The 21523-nt window shown below is 34.8% G+C and overlaps 1 protein-coding gene across 3 annotated transcripts in view; it reads right to left on the reverse strand.

The window, feature by feature from the left end:
* The window catches only part of ecd (ecdysoneless cell cycle regulator), a 203429-nt gene that overhangs the window by 126529 nt on the left and 55377 nt on the right, over window positions 1-21523 (reverse strand). For all 3 annotated transcript variants that reach the window (XM_090398288.1, XM_090398289.1, XM_090398287.1), the window contains exons 6-7: window positions 21316-21366; window positions 10413-10541 (exon numbers count right to left, since the gene is read on the reverse strand). In XM_090398288.1, coding sequence (XP_090254414.1) covers window positions 10413-10541; window positions 21316-21366 — 180 coding nt within the window. The remainder of the gene's footprint in view (window positions 1-10412; window positions 10542-21315; window positions 21367-21523) is intronic.

Genomic DNA, 21523 nt, shown 5'->3' on the forward strand with positions numbered 1-21523 from the left:
TCTTTTAATCTCGGCATCGCTCCAGTGACTAATTCCATTTAACAGAATTTACAAAATTTGAAGTTATATACATTCAAAGGTGTCATCCCAAGTTATTTACATAATAGTGTGAAAATATAAAAAGAAGTTTTTTATATGTTCCTGTCATTCTTCTTTTGGACGTAGGAACCTACAAAATAAAAATATTTTCTCTAATTATTAGCTACCTGAAAGTTGCCTACATGCTCCTGTATGTAATAGCAAATAAGTTATTGCCAACAGGAGTTTTAAGGAATTCTAATATGGCAATCATATCAGATATGTTACAAAGCTGCTAATTTTTTAGAATTTGGTTCTTTCTTTCTTTCTTCTTGTTCTTTTTTTTTTTTATTATTTTTTTATAATTCATCATCATCAATTTCTGACATGTGTTCTCAAGGGGTGTACAGGATATGATAGTACTACATGAAAAATTTACATCATTACTAACTTCATATCTACAATTTTCCTCCAAATCAGTCTGTTACTTGTCAAGACTACAACATTATCAGATCTTATATTTCTATCGTCAAAGGCACTCTGTACCGTATCAATCCACCTATATCTTGGTCTTCCTCTGGGTCGTTTTGCTGCCAACCTGGCAGAGAACACTTGTTTTGCTAATCTTTCCTCGCCCATTCTGTTTAAGTGAACATACCACCTGAGATTAGCTCTGCTAATGCGTTCCTGGATGCTGACAATGTCAAGTTCTTTCCTAATATCCTCGTTTTTTAATATGATATTGCCATTGATGCCATCTGTTCACACCTATAATCTTTCTCAGGACTCTCATATCTGTGGTCTCTAGTCTTTGATCAAGTGTTTTACTTCTGACTCAGCTCTAAGATCCATAAGTTAAAACTGGTTTGAAAACTGTCTTGTATACAGCTAATTTAGTGTTCCGACTAATTTCTCTCTTATTCCATATGAATTTATTCAATTGACTTCCCACCATACCAGCTTTGCTGATTCTGTTGTCTATTTCTATATTTAATTTACCATCTTCAGTAAAAATCATGCCTAAGTAGCTGAAATGTTTTACTTGTTCCACAGGTTCTCCATTCACAACACAGTTGACATTTTCAATGATTCTGCCTATTTCATTGTCTTTGTCTTTTTAATGCTCTTCATACTATATCTATTACAACAGCTATTCAATTTAGTCAGAGAATCTTGCAGACTTGTAGTGGATTTATTTAGAAGTATAACATCATCCGCATAAAGCAAAGAGCTGACATTAACATCTCAAATTTTGATATCATGTTTAATAACACTTTCCTTCATAATGTGATCCATATAGATAATGAATAACAGAGGGAATAATGTACATCCTTTTCTCACACCAGATTTAATATTAAACCATCTTCCTGTACTTCCTTCAATTCTAACTGCTGACTTACAACTCAAATAAAGACTAAGTATTGCTTGATATAATGCCCCATTGACACCATATAACTGCAGCATATTGAATAGCTTCTCTCTTGGCGCCTTGTCACATGTCTTTTCCAGATCAACAAAACTTAAATACAGATCTTTGTTATATTCCCATGCTTTCTCAACTATTTGTCGTAAAGTGAAGATCTGATCCTGACAGCCTCTATTTGGCCTGAATCCAGCTTGTTTTTCACCAAGCTTTTCTTCCACAATTCTTCTCAAACATTTCTCAAATATACTTGCATAGATCTTGCCAGGAACACTCAGTAGGGAAATACCTCTGTAATTCCCACATTCAGTTTTATTTCCCTTTTTATATATGGGTACTATTAGAGCTCTACTCCAATCATCGGGAATTCGTCCCTCTTTCCAGGCTTTCTGAACTAGCAGTGCAACCACTGTAAGACTTTTATACCACCATACTTCAGCATTTCTGGTCGAATATCATCTACTCCTGCAGCCTTTCCACATTTCAAGCCTTTGATGGCTTTTTCTACTTCAAGTATGGATATGCATTTCTGACTGCATGCATGGTCAGTGTTTTTTACCACTGTGCTATCACTGCTTGTTTCATTTAGCAATTTTTCTAAGTAATTACTCCATACTTCAAGAATATCTTTTTCTCCCGTTTTCATGTGACCTTTATCATCTCTAACTCCTTTTACAGCACTCTTTCCTCCATTTCTAAGCTTCTTCAACAACTTGAATATTTCTGGAATATTTTGCCACCTTCTTGATATTTATTTTCTATGTTCTTGCCAAAGTCCTCCCATGACTTTTGTTTAGCTAGTTTTACACACTGTTTAGCTTTCTTACATTTGTCTCTGTATTCTCTAAGAGCACAAGCTGACTTATTTGTCAGGAACTTTTGATATGCTTTCTTCTTTTCCTCCACTGCCTCTTTAACTTCCTGTGTCCACTATGGAGTTATGATTTTTCTATTCTTGCAGACTACCTCACCACATGCCTCTCTGGCTGAATCAATCACGGTTTTCTTCAAGGCTTGCCACTGAATCTCCAAGGTTTGGTTCCTGTTCTCAAACCCTTTCATTTTTTCTTCAATAATCTTTGTGTATTTTAGTCTACAGTTCACATCTGAGAGCTGCTCAACTTTTATTTGCTTTAAAACTTTCTTACATGTTATTCTTTTCAATATGAAATTCAATTTTATCCTGCTCAAGACTAAATAGTGATCATTCCAATTTCAAATCCTCTGTACACTCTGGTGTCCTGTACCAGGAAGAAAACATCACTATCAACAATAACATTGTCAATGAGACTTTTCTTATTCTTTGCTTCTTCTCTCCATGTGAATTTGTGCACATTTTTATGTTGGAACATGGTGTTAGTAATAACCCGTTCCTGTCCTGAGCAGAAATCCAACAGGTATTTGAAATTATTATTAGCTTTGCTCTTTTCTCCAAATTTTCCCAAAATATTTTTGTATGTCTGACAATCATTTCCTACTCTGCTATTTAGATCCCCAACAATGACAAACTTTTCCTTTTTCACTGTGTCAGTTACTTTTTCTAAAGCATCAAAAAATTCCTCCACTTCTACCTTAGTAGAACCTTCTGTGGGACCATAGGCACAAATAAGTCTCATTGTCCAGTTCCCCATTCTCAGATTTGCCCACATTACTCTACTTGAGACTGACTGCCATTCAAGAAGATTAGTCTCGTATTTTGTGTTGAATACTATGGCTACTCTTTCTTTTCCTTCATTGTCATTTCCTGATTATAACATTTTGTATTTATTTCTCAGAAAGATCTCACCAGTTTTTGTCTTTTTTGTTTCAGTCACCCCTATTATGTCGATCTGGTACTTATCTAATTTCTCAGCTAGCTCCATTTCTTTGCCATTCAGGCTTCTTACGTTGATAGTACCGATCTTTAACTCTGGTGATGTTGAGTTGGTGTGTGCTTTCAGATTTGTTCGAGTAGCTGCCTTTTCGCTGTTCGCCCTGGTTCCCTGGCGGAAACAATGCAGACCTTGTTTAACCAAGCGATGCCCCAGCCGGTATGAAATTTTGTCATGTTGTACAATCATTTTCTATATTGGTTTAAGCCAATAAGAATACAATTTGGTTGGCTAAATCCCAAATTGCCAAACCATCCTCGTTCGTTCAGTATCCAGGTTGATACCCTACAGGGTGCACCACGAGAAGGTGAGGATTGGACATTAGGTCAAAAGCCCTGGTCGGTTCTCCTCATTCCTTTAAAGGGTATGTGGAGGTCTCCTCTCAGTTATACAGCTTTGACCCTTAAACACCCCTTTTTTATAATTTCAACTGTATATTTAAAGCAAGAATGAAATAAACCACAGAAATTATATTATTCCTAATAAAGTAATTATAAAACTTCATGAAATACTGTGTTGGACAATTATAACTTATACACTCTAGAGCAGTGCTTTTGTTGAGGGGGGGGGGGGCCATGAAATAATGAAAACAAATTTAAAATGTTTTAAGACTAAGTAGATTTTTTTTAATTCAAAAGAAATATATTTAACTTTTATTATTTCTTTTTTGTTATTTTTTATATTTTAATGGAAAAATCCAAACATTGCTGTTGGTTCACAAACTTTGCTTCCTGCGTATTTCGCGTTTAATGAATATTAGTAAATATTGCTTATTCATATGTTTCATTTTAAAGCAGTGGTTAATTGTATTTACTTCAAATGCTCTCCAGGGAAGCTCTAAATCTTTCTGTCCCTTTCATCACGCGTTCGTAATCAGGGACTGTTGATACTGGCTTTATATACATATCAAAACTCGTTTTATATTATCACTGTCATCCGAGCTAGTTTTCTGTTACCAATAAAAGTTTTGCATATACTTCACACATGAAAAAAAGCCTAAACAAGTTCATGAGGGGGGGAGACAGTAACTCGCTTGCAGTGGTAAACAACACGCCCTCCTAACAGCCACTATACTGCAGAGGCAATAAAAACAAGTACTTTTATTATGCCAGTGAATAAAGTATGAAGAGTCTGTGTAATATATTTCTCAACAAATAGTGCAATTAGAGACAACTGGGATAAAAACACACTAATTAATGAATCACATGTCCCTTCATACAGAAACTATGCTGTATAGACTGAAACAAAACCATATGTTGCATGGGCAAACACAGTATCTAACTAAAAGCTATTGTTATTAATTAGATGTGTGTGAGTTCGATTTCCCAAGGCAGCAATAAAATTCAACCGAACATGTTAAAATTGGTAAAAGTGTTAAAACTAAGTAATATATATAATGAATGTTATGGCAGTTTCACATATGGAATTCGGTTGAAGAGAGTTAGCATTTCAACTCAATTGTCAGCTATGCTTTTATCTTTCAGTTGCACGATCTTTTGTTAATACCGCACCAATCATATGCATGTTTTAATAACCTGCCTTAGCTGTTTGTTTCGCATTAGACTTAATTACCGTAAAGGGAGAAAAGTCACAAAAGAGAAATATGTTCCTGGTCCGGGGATTCCCTTATTCAGGTAATATTCACTAATTTCATGTTATCAGTCTGTGGTGTGCCAGTATTGGTAAGTGGTGATATTATTTGATCTATTCTACGTTAAAAAATTTAACCCTGAGATGGATAAGTGGCTGATAAAAAATAAAAAAAATTCTGGTGAACAATCAGAAACAGACTCAAAAAAAAAAAAAGGACAGTATTTCATATTTTATCAGAACAGCCTGCATCGTCTTCAGAACCAAACGATAAGAGGCAAAAAATGTAATATATGCATTTGATTTTTGCAATATTCGCTGTGTATGTTTTGTATTGAATATAAATACAATAAATATTATAATAATATATCTCTCTATTACGATTTTTTTTCAATGGGGTGGCCGTGAAATATTTTAATTTTTGCAAAGGGGGGGACCTGACATCCAGAAGTTTGGGAAGCACTGCTTTAGAGGATATAATATATATGATGATGATCATATCATCTATTATGCACTTTGAAAGATGAATGTTATTTAAATGAGATATGTTAAATAATGGTAAGAACATACTGAAATTCTGTTCGAGAAAAGGAGTAATCATTGCTAATACCATGTTCCATGTGCACAAATTCGCATAGAGAGATCACAAGAAATGGGAAAAGTTTCATGGACTATGTTGTCAAAAGTGATATCTTTGTGCTGGTTCAGGAGGACAGAAGAGTATAATAGGGGATTTGAAACATGAACTATCACCATTTAATTATAAGCAGAATAAAATTGAATATCATACCGAAAAGTGTGTAAGATTTAATAAGAATCCAAGTTGAGCATCTTTCAGAGATGAACTGTAAACTCAAATATACACATATTACTGAAGTAAAAATGAAAGAGTTTGAAGACCAGAATCAAACCTTGGAGACTCAGTAGCAACCTCTAAGGAAAAGAATGATTGATACAGGGAAACAACAGTGAAGTCATCTGCAAGGACAGAAAATCAGAACTTCATCATGGACTTGAAAAGTTAAAAAAGCAGTCATGAAAATGAAGAAAGCATATTGAAAGATCCTACAAAGTAAATCAGTATGTGCTCGAAGGAAATACAGATTTCTGATAAATATAAGAAAGCAAAGCAGTATATTGATACAACTAAACTAAACTCATGGGAAGGCTTTGGCAAAAATATGGAAGAAAAAATATCAGGAAGGGGCAAAACATTCTGGAGGCTATTGAAAAAGCTTAAAAATGAGGAAAGAGTATGCAAAAGAGATCAGTAATGATAAATGTAACATGAAAACTGACTATATTCTAGATGACTAGAGTGAGTACTGTAAAAGATTATTGAATGAAATTAAAAGTGACAGAACAGTGGTAGAAAACATTCAAGAGGAATATAGTTAGGAGAACATATTAGTACTTGAGATAGAGAAAGGTAGCTGAAGTAAATGATATTCAACCTTCTAATGCTCAAATGTTGTTATTATTATTTAAGACAACCCAGAGTCAAGGACTCATCAAGGGAGGCTATACATCACTCACATCAGTTGTCATACCATCTCTTAAACTTTTTCATATTCAATGCACTTACTACTCCAACAGGCAAACTCTTCTATTCACTCACTGCTCAGAGAAAGATATCTAGCTCTTACATCTTTTTTAACTGTGCACAAACTTCCATGAATGTCCCATCCACCATGTTCTCTCCCTATCTTGCATATAAAGAAAAAGAAAAATGGATATCCTACAACACCCAAATCACACCTACTCCTGTTTAACTAGTATCTGCATTCCACATACTCTCAATCTGATCTCATAATCTACATTCCATAATCCTGATATATATATATAATCTTAGAACTCTTCTTTGCACCCTTTCCACAGCTTCTTTATTTCCTTTGAACACAGGAGATCAAATCTGCCCACAATAGTCCAGGTGTAGTTGTATCAAGGCCTTGTAAAGAGGCAAAATAACTTCTATACCTTATATGTCAATGTTCATTTCAACATTACAATCATTCTATCGGTTGTATTTGTAATTTTTGTTATGTGACATTTGAAATTTGAATTCCTGTCCACCTTCTCCATAATCCCATAGCATAACCTAGCATAATCCCATCAATATATTATGCCACTAGAAGCCTCATCGCACCAAAGTGCATAACTTTTGCACTTGCTAACGTTGACAGCCATTATCATTTGCCCACATTTCTAGCCTATTCAAATCATTCCATAATTGTCAGATATCAATGGCATTCCTGATTATTATGCCTATCTTTATATCATCATCAAACAACATCGCCTGTCAGATAAGAAGGATTTCTTCCCAATATTATTAATGTACAGATTGAACGACAGTAGTCCAAGGTCTGATCCCTTGGGTATACCACCACCAATGGTCACCTTAAATCTAGCAGATTCACACCATATACCACTTCCTGATATCCATCCCTCAGCTTATCCAAGTTAATAGTTTATATTCCAATCCCATCTCCTCCAGTTTACGCAATAGCCTTTCATGTGGTATTCTATCAAATACCTTAGCAAAGTCCAACAGTATCATAGTATATATCTTTGTCCAACTCGGCCGTAATGCATTATTATTATTATAAAATATGAGCAAATTGCTAAAACATGACCTTCCACGATTACTCATGCTGTTCTTGCAAAATAGTTTGTCTGTCAACTTATTTCTGTTAAAGAGTTCTTACCAACTTCTCTGAAATCTTCACCACCACCACTCCAGAGATACTGATAGGTCGACAGTTAGATGCATCAATTTTTGCACCACTCTCATAAAACAGAACTATCACACATTCTTTCCATTTCATGTGAGATCTTTCCTGAGCTAAGGCAAGTTATACAAACACACCAAGGACATAACCAATTCAGATGAGCATCCCTTTAGCATAGATGCCGTTATCCCATTGCCAAATTCTTATGGGTTATGCAACAGTTTTTAAACTTCTTCCTTCAGTGTAGAGATAGCAATATGAGCCATGTTACATTCGTAAAATTATTTTTCCACATTCATTTTTTCTGTTACCTACAGCATAACAATAAAACTCTTTTTGGATTTCCTTTAGCCTGCAGAACCAATTTAGCTTTACATGTAATACATGTAACTTTTCTGGCTTGCACTTTATACATTCCATAACTCCTCTCCCTTATTCTTACGATATTCCTTCTACATCTTCTTTTTAGGTATCACTTATTTAAAAAGTTGCTTATCCATTTCACATCAATCATATTTGTTTTTCGAATTCTAGGGATAGTATCCTTCAGATACTGCCTCATTAAGCACCTTTTCAAAGTTTCTCATGCACTGCTGATATCTTTCCCTTCAGTGATAACTGATACCATGAAACTAAAGATAGTATTCTCCCAAGTATGTCATAATTTCCAGCTCTGTAGTTCAGCATGTAACTGTTCTAACTGGAACATTCATAGAGTTGGATTAGAAATAAAACACTTAACCAAAGAGTAGAGACCACAGATATGAGAGTTCTGAGAAAGATTAGGGGAGTGAACAGATGGAATCAATGGCAGAACCATATTAAAAATGACATTGTTAGCAATTCAAGAACATGTCAGCAGAACTAATCTAAGATGGTATGATCCTTTAAACAGAACGAGAGAGGAAATGTTGCCAAAAATAAGCATTTTTTTTTTTTTTTTTTGCCAGGATAGGAGCCTCCTCTATTGTAAGTTCTTATATCAAAATATCTTATATTTGAACTGACAATACTGTAGTCTTGGAAAATAACAGATTAATGTGGAGGAAAATTGTTGATATGTAGTGTCATTCAGTATAATAGCATCAAGAATAGCAACTTCCTACTATTGTTTCACTACTGCACTAGCTTTACTACACACTATTTTATTCTTCCTTTTCCTAAAATTCTTCAACTTTTGTGAACAGAAATAGCAGTTGTCAAAGTGACTAGGTGGCAGATCATGGGAACGGCAGACCGTAATTTTATCTTAATCTTCGAAACATAACAAAATCACATATAATATGTTAGTTTTACATCAAGAAATGATTTGATATAGATATGTGACCACAAATATCAAGTAAACACAACCATACTTGGTGTAGTATAGTGACCTGATATGCAGCTCAATTCAATAGTTTTGAACTAATTTCCTCTTGCATAAGCTCAATGGCCTTTATGAAGCATGCTCTGATAGGCAGTTAATTCTATCTGCATAGTGAAGTGTTTTTCAAAATGCAGGTCATGACATCAATTTAGACTGTTGCAACCAGCATTTTTTTTTTAATTAAATAAAATAGAGGATATCAGTGTACTCATCACAGAATTTTTAGTTATAACACATTCATGTCAGGTGTCACATCCCACATTTCACTTCAAGTGGGAACTTGACACTATAATGTCCCTTTCATGTCAAGCAGGAGCATTTTTACAAAGTTCTGAATATATACAGCATACTATCTAGTTTGAATGGTTATGGTTTAGATTAGATTTTCTTTATAAAATGACTATTGGTAACTGTCTTAATGATACCAATAATCTCAATGCACTACTGATTTCAGGTTTCTTTCTGTAGCCAGACCACATCTTTTCTGCAACTGAAAATGTGAAATAGGTTGTTAGGACAATGTACTTGGTTAGATATTGTGTGTGTGTGTGTGTGTGTGTGTGTGTGTGTGTAGTACTACAATAAAATTTTATTTTGTTTGCAGGAGCGCAGTTGTTTTTTATTATGCAGTCATTTTCATTCCAGTTGTCCCAGTTTACACTAATTGTCGCTAACATACAGTACACAGACTAACTGTTTTGTACTGTATTTAGTGATAGATTACTTGTTTTTCTGGCATCTGTAGTATGATGTCTGTTGGAGGGGAGATATTTTTCACTATACAGGGACATTTTCATTCTAGTCTTCCCAAAGAATAGGCATAGTGAGCAAAAGTCTGTTTATTCCTGTGAATAAAAATGAATCCTTGTGTGTTTTATGGCAAGCCCAACCATCCCATTCAATAAAATATTCCCTTTCTATAGTGTAGTGTATAGGAAAAACAAAAACTCAAACATAAACACTAGTTTGAGTTTTTGTTTTTCCTATATCATATTTAAATGTTAATAAACTTATATTTAATAATTAACTATGTTGGATTTTTCATTGTAATACATTATATGCAGTAAAGATACATGTTGTGTTGTGAAACTTTTGTTTATCTTAATACATACATACTTTTAATATATATATATATATATATATTAAATGTGTGTGTACTAAGTTGTAATGTAAAATCTTTTTTATTGTGGATCATGGTCAGAAGAGTTTAAAAGCACTAGCATAGTGTGTTACAGCTGTCGGCTGCATGTTCTTCTGGCCAATTTACTTATTTTGTAAGATGAGCCGGTTTTGAATATGCTAATAATAAGCTTTAAACCTTCCTAATAAATAGTGAATTATGCAATTAACTAAGACATTATATTTCAAAACTTAAAAATAATTATTACTCAAGCCAAAAGAGTTCATAAGTTTACCAGTTTCATTCCAAGATTATATGCTTGATATTCAGGACTGCTTGGTGGAGGGATATTCCAACCAATCTTTTTGTCTGGCAAGTAATTTTGTTGTACAAGCTGGGCATACAAACATCTGGTGAACATTACCTAAAATATATTAAATATCAATGTATAATTAAGAAAAAAAAAAAGTTTGAACCAGCCTACTTTTTTGTCATACATAAAGTAATTTGGTCCAAACTCTAACTGTATTCTTATTCAAGGATCAAAGAAAAGGGAATCTTTGTAGTTTCTTCAGGTGTCAGTATTATACTTGAGAAATTAAAATTTGCTTATCAGCCCTTATAGATCTTTCAAACTGATATCTGTTCTTCTTACACTATATGTATGAATATATATCTGAGAAATAATTCAGATATGTGACACATGATGTTAAGTTTTAATTTGTATAGGTTTTGTCAGGGTAACTGTTCCTAGTGTTTCACTGAGTGAGTTATGATGCAAAGAAACTGGTTAACTAGTGATCTTTCTTTCATTCTTTACTATTAATGTTATAACAGTATTTCAAATTTCCACATCATCCTACTACAAAGATTCCAAAACTGTGGGGTTATGCTGCAAGTGTATTATGTAAGTTAACATGCAAAGAGATGAAAATATCTCTTGCTACCACTATATGAGAACTGAACTGATCTTTAATTGAAAAGCCTCTATAAATGTTTCTCTTGTACTATGACCACAACTCAACTTAGGTTCTGGAAATCAAAGTGTATCAGCACCACAGTTACTGAGTGCACCCTTAAAATTCTGAAGCATACCCTCCAGACAGTAGAGGTAAGAAATGCATTTTCTTTATGACAACACACTGTATCAATGGGAATTTAATTAGAAATTTCTGGTAGTTTGTTATACTGAGGAAATGTGTTATAACAGTATTTACTATAGTCAGAGATGACTGTACAAGAGTGGAGTTTTTACTCAGCATGTTTCATTCAAATGCATGTGTAATGTAGAGTGTTCTCTCTTCAGATTTTCCTATTAATGTGGGCATTCCTGAAGTTTGTTATTTCACCCACCCTCTTTCTCATATATAAACCACCTTCTCTCACTGACTTCAAACTTTATCCACTGTTTGCTGATGAGAGCACTAATCATTCCCCCTATTCATACAATAAACTCTGCAGTGCTTGAACATATCAAGCTCCAAGATCATCTACAATTAGTGTCTTAAACTCCAATAAATTCATTTTTCTGGGGCAGGGGGCAATTTGTTCCTCTCTTACCTTTGATAATCTGGTCCAGCTTAAAGTCTGGACCAGATTTTCTTCTTGGACTTACACTTACCTCTGGCCTTTTCTGGCACAAACATCACTTTCTACAGCATTCTTGACTACTAAAACTTTTTTATTTTTAACTCAGGATGTTACTTTTCATCAGTCCAACAATAACTTTGTACAAATCCCAAATCTACCCTGCTCTGAATATTGCTCTCACATTTGAAGTAGTACACAAAAAAATCTCTTAAAATTCTTGAGACTGTCTAGAAGAGGGTGGTTCAACTATTACTCTCTCCAGCCACTTGGAGAGATGTTTAGTTGGTTTTACACTGTGTTTCTTCTATAGATATTCTTCTTCTTCTTCATGCCCCCCCCCCCAACATATCTGTTAAACCTATAATAACAAACAGCTATCCAACATCTTTTTATACTGGAAATGCTGATTTACCAACCTTGCTACTCCCATTCCTCTTTTCATTCTATCTACTAATGAGATCTGTGAAACAATGAAGTATTCCCCGAACGCAACTTCTCTTGACCTCTGTAGGTTAGCTGTATTAAAACTGAGATATCACATAAACACAAATTTTTCAAAAAATCTCAAAATGATTTAACATTAAATTAATAATAAGGTATTATTTTGTAAAGTTGTTAAACACTTGTTTTCATTTGCTCTGAGCAAAATGTTATTTTTATCTTTGGCTACTGAATTCTTGCTTAGATATAAAAATCTCTTCAAGTTAGATATATTACGCTTGATTGTAATTTTGTATGAGCTTGAGAGTCTGAAATATTTGTGCTGTTTCTATAACGTTCAATTATGAAAATTCACTGTGCTGTCACTAAGACAGAAGTGAAAGTTATTACTTTATTCATGTTGTGAAAATAATTAGGCGAACTTACCTTAGTGCACAAGAGATAGTAAAAGTTGCTGAGTTGCATTTCTGAGCACGTGCAGAAGTGAAAAAGATGTTATGAAATGTTGCCAAGCATTCAGCTATTCAGAAGGAAGGTAAGGAAAACATCAGGAGTAAAATTGCAGTGTTTGTCTTTTCAATATATTAAGATAAAACAGAAATTAGAAAAGTCAGAAATGAAAGAAAGAAAAAATATCCTTGCATAAAGTGATAGGTGTGAAGTTTTTGTAGTCAGTATTTCATATAAAATTTAATTCAGACAGAGCTAAAAAAGAAATTTACTCATTGCCAGTTCATATTGAAATGGGTCCAGTAATGTTTATTTTATTTAGGAATCTCAGTATGATAAGTGATCTGAAACAGTTGATAAGGTTTTAGTTATTTCTTTAATAGCTTTCAATATAGAAAAAAAAAGTTGTTCTGAAGTGTGTTGACGAGGTTTTCAGTAATTTATTCAATGGAGTTTGTTGTTACTTTTATATACACATTACGCAGCAATGTGCAAAATACTTGATGTGGTGCATAACCATGTGTTTGAGGTATCTATTTAACAATGCTGTTGGTCAGTAGACATCAATAGTGTTGATCACAATGGGAAATTCAAAGGATCTTTCAGAGTTCAATAAAGGGATTATTTAGGGTGCCCGTCTCAATGGAGACATGATTTTGAAAATAGCAGAGCTAACTGCTTTCTCAAAAGGCGAGATATCTCAAGTATTAATCAGTGGAAAAATAACCCACTCTGCTTGTCTAAGAAGTGTAACTGTGGTCCTAACAGAGTCTGTCAGGAATGAGATTGCTGTCACCTGAGATGGCTTGTACTGACAAACAGGAGTTACTGTGTGCAGCAATTGACCAAAGCATTTAATGAAGGCTGTTCCCAACCCATATCTCACTGAACAAACTAAGTTATGGGCAGAGAATTGAAGAGGATCAGTATTGGCAGTCACATGCCTATATGGAACACACTGATTTCTGAGAAGAACCAGAAAGTTCATCTGTAGTGGTATCAGGACACATCATGACTGAACACTGGAAGACTGAAAAAAAAGTTATGTCATGTGATCCAACGACTTGTGGTACACCTTGTTCTGTAATGACGGTAGCCAGAGAGTTTAGTGGGAGCCCCATGAAATTAGCCCAGCTTGCTTTGTAAACACAACTCACGGTGTCATGGTGTGGGACATCTTCTGTTAGTACAGAACAGGTCACCTGATGTCACTAGAAAGTCGAGTGTCATCCAAGGAATATCTGAACATTTTTGTCGATCAAGTCCATCCTGAAATGTTGACTTTTTACCCAGCAGGGGATGGTTTTCATGGATGACAATGCTACTATCCATCACACAAGAATTGTTCAGCAATAGTTCAGTGAACATGACAGCAACTTCCACTATCTTCCATGGCCATCGCAAAATCCAGATCTATGGGGCATGTTAGAAATACAGATCTGTGAGCAAAGTCCTCTTCCATGAAATCTGAGTCAGTTAAAGGACTGTCTAGTGAATGCCTAGTATGCTGTAGATGTAATCCAAGACCTTGTGGAATATATGCCAAACAGAATATGTATTGTAATTTAGGCTAAAGGAAGTCCAACAAGTTATTAAATAAAAGTTTCTAATTTAGTGGCCAGTATGTGCAGAAAGTGAAGTATCTGTGGATGAAACATATGTTTCTTCAGCATTCCATGATTTCAGATGCAAGAAGAGTTTGACTTATGTTGCTGTCATATTGATTCTTATGTTAATCTTTCTCCCCTGTGAATTTAAGAATACAAATTTCTGTAGGAATCAAGAAATTGAAATTAAAAAAGTTTTGTTTACACAGAATAACTGTTAGCTTATGAAAATTGAAGGGAATCTGTATAGTTAGTGTGTTTAATTATGTTAGAGGTTGTGATTTGAAGAATATACTGTTGCTTGCATAGTTAAAAAATACATTTGATGCTGTATATATTTGTGTGATTTGTAAATTAAATATTTTTATTTAGGTAAGGTGTGTGAAGACTCACTCTCTTAATAGGTTTAATGAATTAATTGTTCATTTAGAAGATTAGATGTTTATGTGAGATTCTGTGATGTGAATCTATGTGCAAGATTAATTTGTAGTTTGGTCTCAGGTGTTTCCTTTTATTTTAAAATTCAGGAGTTCAACCACTCAGAGTGAAGGGAGTATTTTATTCAGGAAAATTTTATACAAAGAAAGAAAGTAAAATATACACTTATCACCAACCACACCCACACAAAGCAGTGATTTATCTCAGACTTTGCAGCATTACAGGAAGTGATATAAACTGTTTTTTTTAAAAAATAATAATGATTATTATTATTATTCAAGAAGCAGTGACAAAACTGTGATATAAAATATCTAGGAGGAAAAATATTATCAAGAATTAAATCAGGGATATTTCTCTTTACCACGTAACTGGAGAACTCTCATAGAGCTTTGTTCCAATTATCTGGAATTGGACTTTCTGAATTGTGCAGCACAGCTACTGTAAAAATTTCATACTTCCTTTAAGTATTTTTTGCAGAACATCATCTACTCCAGCTGCCATTTCACATTTCAGATTTATCACAGTTTTCTTTCTAACCCTGGTAGTTATGAGTATATTTCAGTACTGGAGGTAAAAAAAAAAAAAAAAATTGCTTTCATAAGTGCAATATGCAGTGTAAAAGGTATTTAAATCTAAATCAATAAATTAGATATTTAGTCTTTTGATGCCTCCAGTGTTTCATATCTTGTTGCAGGGATGTCATCAGAGGAATATAATAAAGATCTGTATAAAAAAAAAAAAAAAGTGACACATACACAGCATGTGTTTGCTGTTATCTTTATTATATTCTCCCTGATGATGTAATAAGCAACAAAATATTAGAGAACAAATCTGTTTCAACATGTGTGTTTTGAAATGTTATTTTTTATGTCATTCACACGTTTTTTTTTTTTTTTTTTAAAGTTTAATATTTCTGGTCATTGTAGATAATGGATCTTCAATAAGCAAAATGGTGAATCCTCATCTACCATCCCTACTCACGCATCATATTCAGAACCAAATAAGTACATTAAGTTAACAAATTATCAAGCTGAAACAACTGAATAATTACATGAACAGGCAGCACTAAATGTACTAACACTAACAACTAATGGGCTTTTGAGGTATCTACAGCCAGTTGTTGAAAAAGTACAATGAAAGCTATATTCTCGATCTCATCAGTCTTAAGTGAGAAGCTGGACATTCTAAAACTTCAAAACATAAAGTTCAGTCTATGGAGGATACACAAATTATTTAATTCTTGGAACATTTGTGTCAATAAATATGCTATATGGTTCTTATCTTTTGTATGGTGAATTGTCATAAATATTTCTCATGTGAAAATTAAACTACTGAAAATTTAATACAAATAAATTTAAATATAAAATACATTATCATCATCATATTCCTGACATGTACTCTTAAGAGTGTACAAGATATGATAGCACTACATGAAAAACTTACATTACCACTAACTTACTACCTACAATTTTCCTCCAAATCAGTCTGTTACCTGTCAAGACTCCAACATTATCAGATCTTATATTGCTGTCTTCTAAGGCACTTTTTACTGTATCAATCCACCTATATCTTGGTCTTCCTCTGGGTCTTTTTTCCTGCCAACCTGGCAGAGAACACGTTGTGCTAATCTTTCCTCTCCCATTCTGTTTAAGTGACCATACCACCTGAGATTAGCTCTGTTAACACATTCCTGGATGCTAACAAGTTCTTTCCTAATATCCTTTTTTAATATGATATTGCCATTGATACCATCTGTTCGCGTTCCTAATATTTCTTAGGACTCGCATATCTGCAGTCTCTAGTCTTTGGTCAAGTGTTTTATTTCTAATCCAGATCCATAATGGTTGAGAATTCAGGGAAACAAAACACACGTGTTAAAATAAATACTTTACTTAATACTAAGAAAGTAACAACCCAAGCCAATGTGTTACAACAAAAATTAGAGCCGCCATCTAGCTACATTAATCCCGATATTTGGGATATTCTAGACAATATCACAGACGACTCAGCAAAGCACATTTTACTTAAAAACAAAGAAAAACTAGTAGCAAAGTTCCAAGCATTAAAACACCAAGAAAGCAACAGACAATCGGGACGCCATATCCAAAGGAGCAGCCAATCACAAACTAACATTACTAGCAGAAACCAATCACCCACAAGCGAAGTCGGGAGCAACCAATCACCAACAGACCACGGCCAAGTTACCAACAAATCAAGATACAACCTCAACCAAGGAGAACTCTCTCTGCCGGAAATAGGTTTGAACTAAGGCATTGCGCCGAGGTCACTTAACAAATTAGATTTCATTTATCATATTGAAAGCGGTTTAAGATCCTCCCCTCCAATCTAGCTGACAAAATGCCTTTTTCATGCATCGACTTTTACAGAGGTCGCATCTCATAAACACGCTAAACAAACTGTGTATAACATTGTAAATAATCTTAAAAGCCCATGTATTTAACCCCAAGGAATTAACATGCAAGATTGTACAAAACAGAAAAAGTCTAAAATGTAAGGTTCAAGGGCAATGCCTTAGAAATCGGCATTGTACTGATGTCAGAATTTGTATATAGTGTAAGTGAAATTTAATGTGCTCAAAGTCAGCCTGCTACCACCTTCAAGGTCAGTGGTAAATGGGTGGTATACTTCTGAAATAGTTCCGCCTTTTCGAAAACAGGATTAAGTGTGCATATTCGGTGAGAACTAAAAGTGAGCTTTAACGTGAAGGTCAAGACAGTTTGCGCAGGAATATTCGGGGATCTTGACCCTTCATCCAGAGACCCGAGAAAATTGTATAAGTCATCAAGAATGAAGAAACAGGTCGACACCAGGAAGGAAGGGAGGAAGAGAAGAGAGAACTTTAGAAGGAGTCGATTCGCCGTGTCTGTCAGTCTGGTTGAAGTCATGAAGGACAGCCAATGGAGCCGTGAACCTACCGATGAAGAAGAGGAGCAGGACCATGTATTCCCAATAGGACAATCTGCTGAGTAACTCGATCATTGGACACCCTTCGGAAGATTCATAGACATCGGAAAAAAAGTGCTCCAGGCCCCGCGAGTCATTCCGAGAGAGACGACAGTGACAACGGAATCTCTGCATGAAAGTAAAAACCTGAAATGGAAGAGAAGCCCTGGAAGGAACTAGGAACGAGTGAATACTAGAGTCAAAGAAGATATGCGAGTTAATTTCATTGTGTTTGCTTATGATGTGTGAAACTGTCTGAGAAGGGCTGATAAATTTCTTTAAGTGTTGTTAAAAATAGTCAGAGAATAGTTTGTTTACAGTTATAGTTAGAATTACTAGTTATAAGTAACAGAGCATGATATTTCTTGAATTGTAATGGGCTGATAGTTTTTTTTTAATGTTGATAAAATATAATATGTTGCATGGCTCAGTGCATTTTCTGAAGGTTAAAATGCTCTAGGTTTTAAGCTTAAAGTGGAGTTAAGAAAGAATCTTTCCCTATTGTATGATGTTGTATAATTACAGTTTAATGTAAATAAATATGCTTGTTTTGTTCACAAAGTGTGCCGCCTGATCTTTACGCAATGCACTGTTTTGAAATAAACACGAACTTGTGAGCAAAGGAATTTAATGATAGCCACGACTGTTTAACGTTAAGAAAGGCTTTAGGATAATTTCAGAGTGAACTCTATTGGAAGTATTATCAAGTCTTATACCACAAAGAGAGGACTGGTGGCGCAGTCGATTAATCTAATAAATTTTCAGAGTTCTCCCGGTATAGGAAAGATACTAAAGGTAAAGTTAAGAGAGAATAGGAACTTAAAGTAGTAAAGGATAAAGAGTCAAAAGGCAGTAGAGATAAACTACTAAAAGTAGAGAAAATAGATAGAGAAAAGATTAATAAAAGATTACATTGGTGCAGTGAAAAGCCATAATGTTAACAAGGTGCAAATAGAGGTATACGAAGAATGACTTTTAATGGGATTATATTGATCAAGTGCATATAATAAACAACTATGTTATACCAAACAGTTTCACCAACTAAGGCTGTTGGCATCTTCAGGGTACATAACTGATGTAAGGCACTAAAAAGTAAAAAACTGTTACAAACTTAATCAACCGATTCCAATTATATTAAACAAAGAACAGAGTGCATAAAATACATGCATAGAGCGTGCATGATCTCACTTGTTCTTATTTAGGAACGTACTATAGTTGAACGTACTATAGAACGTACTTAGTCTTACCTGAACTGAATTACAGGTAAGACTAATCTTACCTGTAATTCAGTTCTGGCGAATTGAGAGATCTAATAAGGGTCTTCCAGATCACAGGTAAGATTAGTCCTTGGTTCCTGTTAAGGTTTTGTATGCAGCAGGCAACTGTTGTGGCCTCTTTAAAAATTCAGGGGCGGAAGTCCTCCTTCATGTAAGGAATTGTGCTTCTATCCTACTCTATGGTTCGTTCTTGAGAAATGAAAAACTAACTCCGATTTTGATAGAGTGCGATAGAGGCACAATTAGAGGCACACTTACATAGAGGAGGACTTCCGCTCCCGAATTTTTAAAGAGGACACAACAGTTGCCCGCTGCATACTCGCCCGGTTAAACAAGGCCGACGTTGTTTTCGCCAGAGAACCAGAGCGAACAGCGAAAAGTCAGCTACTGGAACAAATCTGAAAACAAACCCCAACTGAACATCACCAAAGATAAAGATTGGTACTATCGACATAAGAAGATTGAATGGCAAAGAAATGGAGCTAGCTGAGGAATTAGATAAATACCAGATCGACATAATAGGGATGATTGAAACAAAAAAGACAAAAACTGGTGAGATCTTTCTGAGCAATAAATACAAAATGTTATATTCAGGCAATGGCAATCAAGGAAAAGAAGGAGTAGCCATAGTATTCAACACAAAATACGAGGCTAATCATCTTGAATGGCAGTCAGTCTCAAGTAGAGTAATGTGGGAAAATATGAGAATGGGAAACTGGACAATGACACTTATTTGTGCCTATGGTCCCACAGAAGGTTCTACTAAGGTAGAAGTGAAGGAATTTTTTGATGCTTTAGAAAAAACAACTGACACAATGAAAAAGGAAAAGTTGGTCCTTGTTGGGGATCTAAATAGCATAGTAGGAAATGATTGTGAGATATACAAAAATATTTTGGGAAAATTTGGAGAAAAGAGCAAAGCTAATAATAACGGCAAATATCTGTTGGATTTCTGTTCAGGACATGGAATGGTTATTACTAACACTAAATTCCAACATAAAAAAGGCACAAATTCACATGGAGAGAGGAGGCAAGGAATAAGAAAAGTCTCATTGACTATGTTATTGTTGATAGTGATGTTTTCTCCCTGGTGCAGGACACCAGAATGCACAGAGGATTTGAAATTGGAAGTGATCACTATTTAGTCTTGAGCAGGATAAAATTGAATTTCATATTGAAAAGAATGATATGTAAGAAAGTTTTAAAGCGAATAAAAGTTGAGCAGCTCTCAGATGTGAACTGTAGACTAAAATACACAAAGATTATTGAAGAAAAAATGAAAGAGGTTGAGAACAGGAATCAAACCTTGGAGATTCAGTGGCAAACTCTGAAGAAAACATTGATTGATTCTGCCAGAGAGGCATGTGGTGAGGTTGTCTGCAAGGAAAAAAAATCAAAACTCCCTGGTGGACACAGGAAGTTAAAGAGGCAGTGCAGGAAAAGAAGAAAGCATATCAAAAGTTCCTGTCAAATAAGTCAGCTTATGCTCATAGAGAATACAGAGACAAATGCAAGAATGCTAAACACTGTGTAAAACTAGCAAAACAAAAGTCATGGGAGGACTTTGGCAAGAATATAGAAAATAAATATCAAGAAGGTGGCAAAATATTCTGGAAGTTGTTGAAGAAGCTTAGGAATGGAGGAAAGAGTGCTAGAGATGATAAAGGTGACATGAAAACGGAAGAAAAAGATATCCTTGAAGTATGTAGTAATTACTTTGAAAAACTGCTAAATTAAACAAGCAGTGATGATAGCACAGTGATAAAAAACACTGACCAGGCATGCAGTCAGGAATACATATCCATACTTGAAGTAGAAAAAGCCATCAAAGGCTTGAAATGTGGAAAGGCAGCAGGAGTAGATGATATTCGACCAGAAATGCTGAAGTATGGTGGTATAAGAGTCTTACAGTGGCTGCACTGCATAGTTCAGAAAGCCTGGACAGAGGGACGAATTCCCGATGATTGGAGTAGAGCTCTCATAGTACCCATATATAAAAAGGGAAATAAAACTGCATGTGAGAATTACAGAGGTATTTCCCTACTGAGTGTTCCTGGCAAGATCTATGCAAGTATACTTGAGAAACAGTTGAGAAGAATTGTGAAAGAAAAGCTTGGTGAAGAACAAGCTGGATTCAGGCCAAATAGAGGCTGTCAGGATCAGATCTTCACTTTACGACAAATAGTCGAGAAAGCATGGGAATATAACAAAGTTCGTTCAGTATCCAGGTTGATACCCAACAGGGTGCACCACGAGAAGATGAGGATTGGACATTAGGTCAGAAGCCCTGGTCGGTTCTCCGTATTCCTTTAAAGGGTATGTGGAGGTCACCTCTCAGTTATACAGCTATGACCCTTAAGCACCCCTTTTTTATATTTTTCCAAATTAAATCAATTTAAAAAATGAAAGATATGATATGCAAAATACATACCTCAGTCATAACCCTGGTTTCGGGAGGAAAGTATTTCATCACACGACAAACCTGGAACAGACATACATGTTAAACAGAGATGCTCAAGGAGGTGGAAAAAAAAGTTTCAAAATCATTTTTTAATATCAAATTTTTAAGGAATGCTTATTTACTAGTGGTATGTATGAGCAGTGTTCAAAAAACAAACAGAAATAATTTGGATGTTTCA

This window comes from Typopeltis vanoorti, chromosome 9 (genome assembly GCF_054136105.1).
Source record: "Typopeltis vanoorti isolate ZY-2024b chromosome 9, IOZ_Tvanoo_1.0, whole genome shotgun sequence".
Lineage (NCBI taxonomy): Eukaryota > Metazoa > Arthropoda > Arachnida > Uropygi > Thelyphonidae > Typopeltis > Typopeltis vanoorti.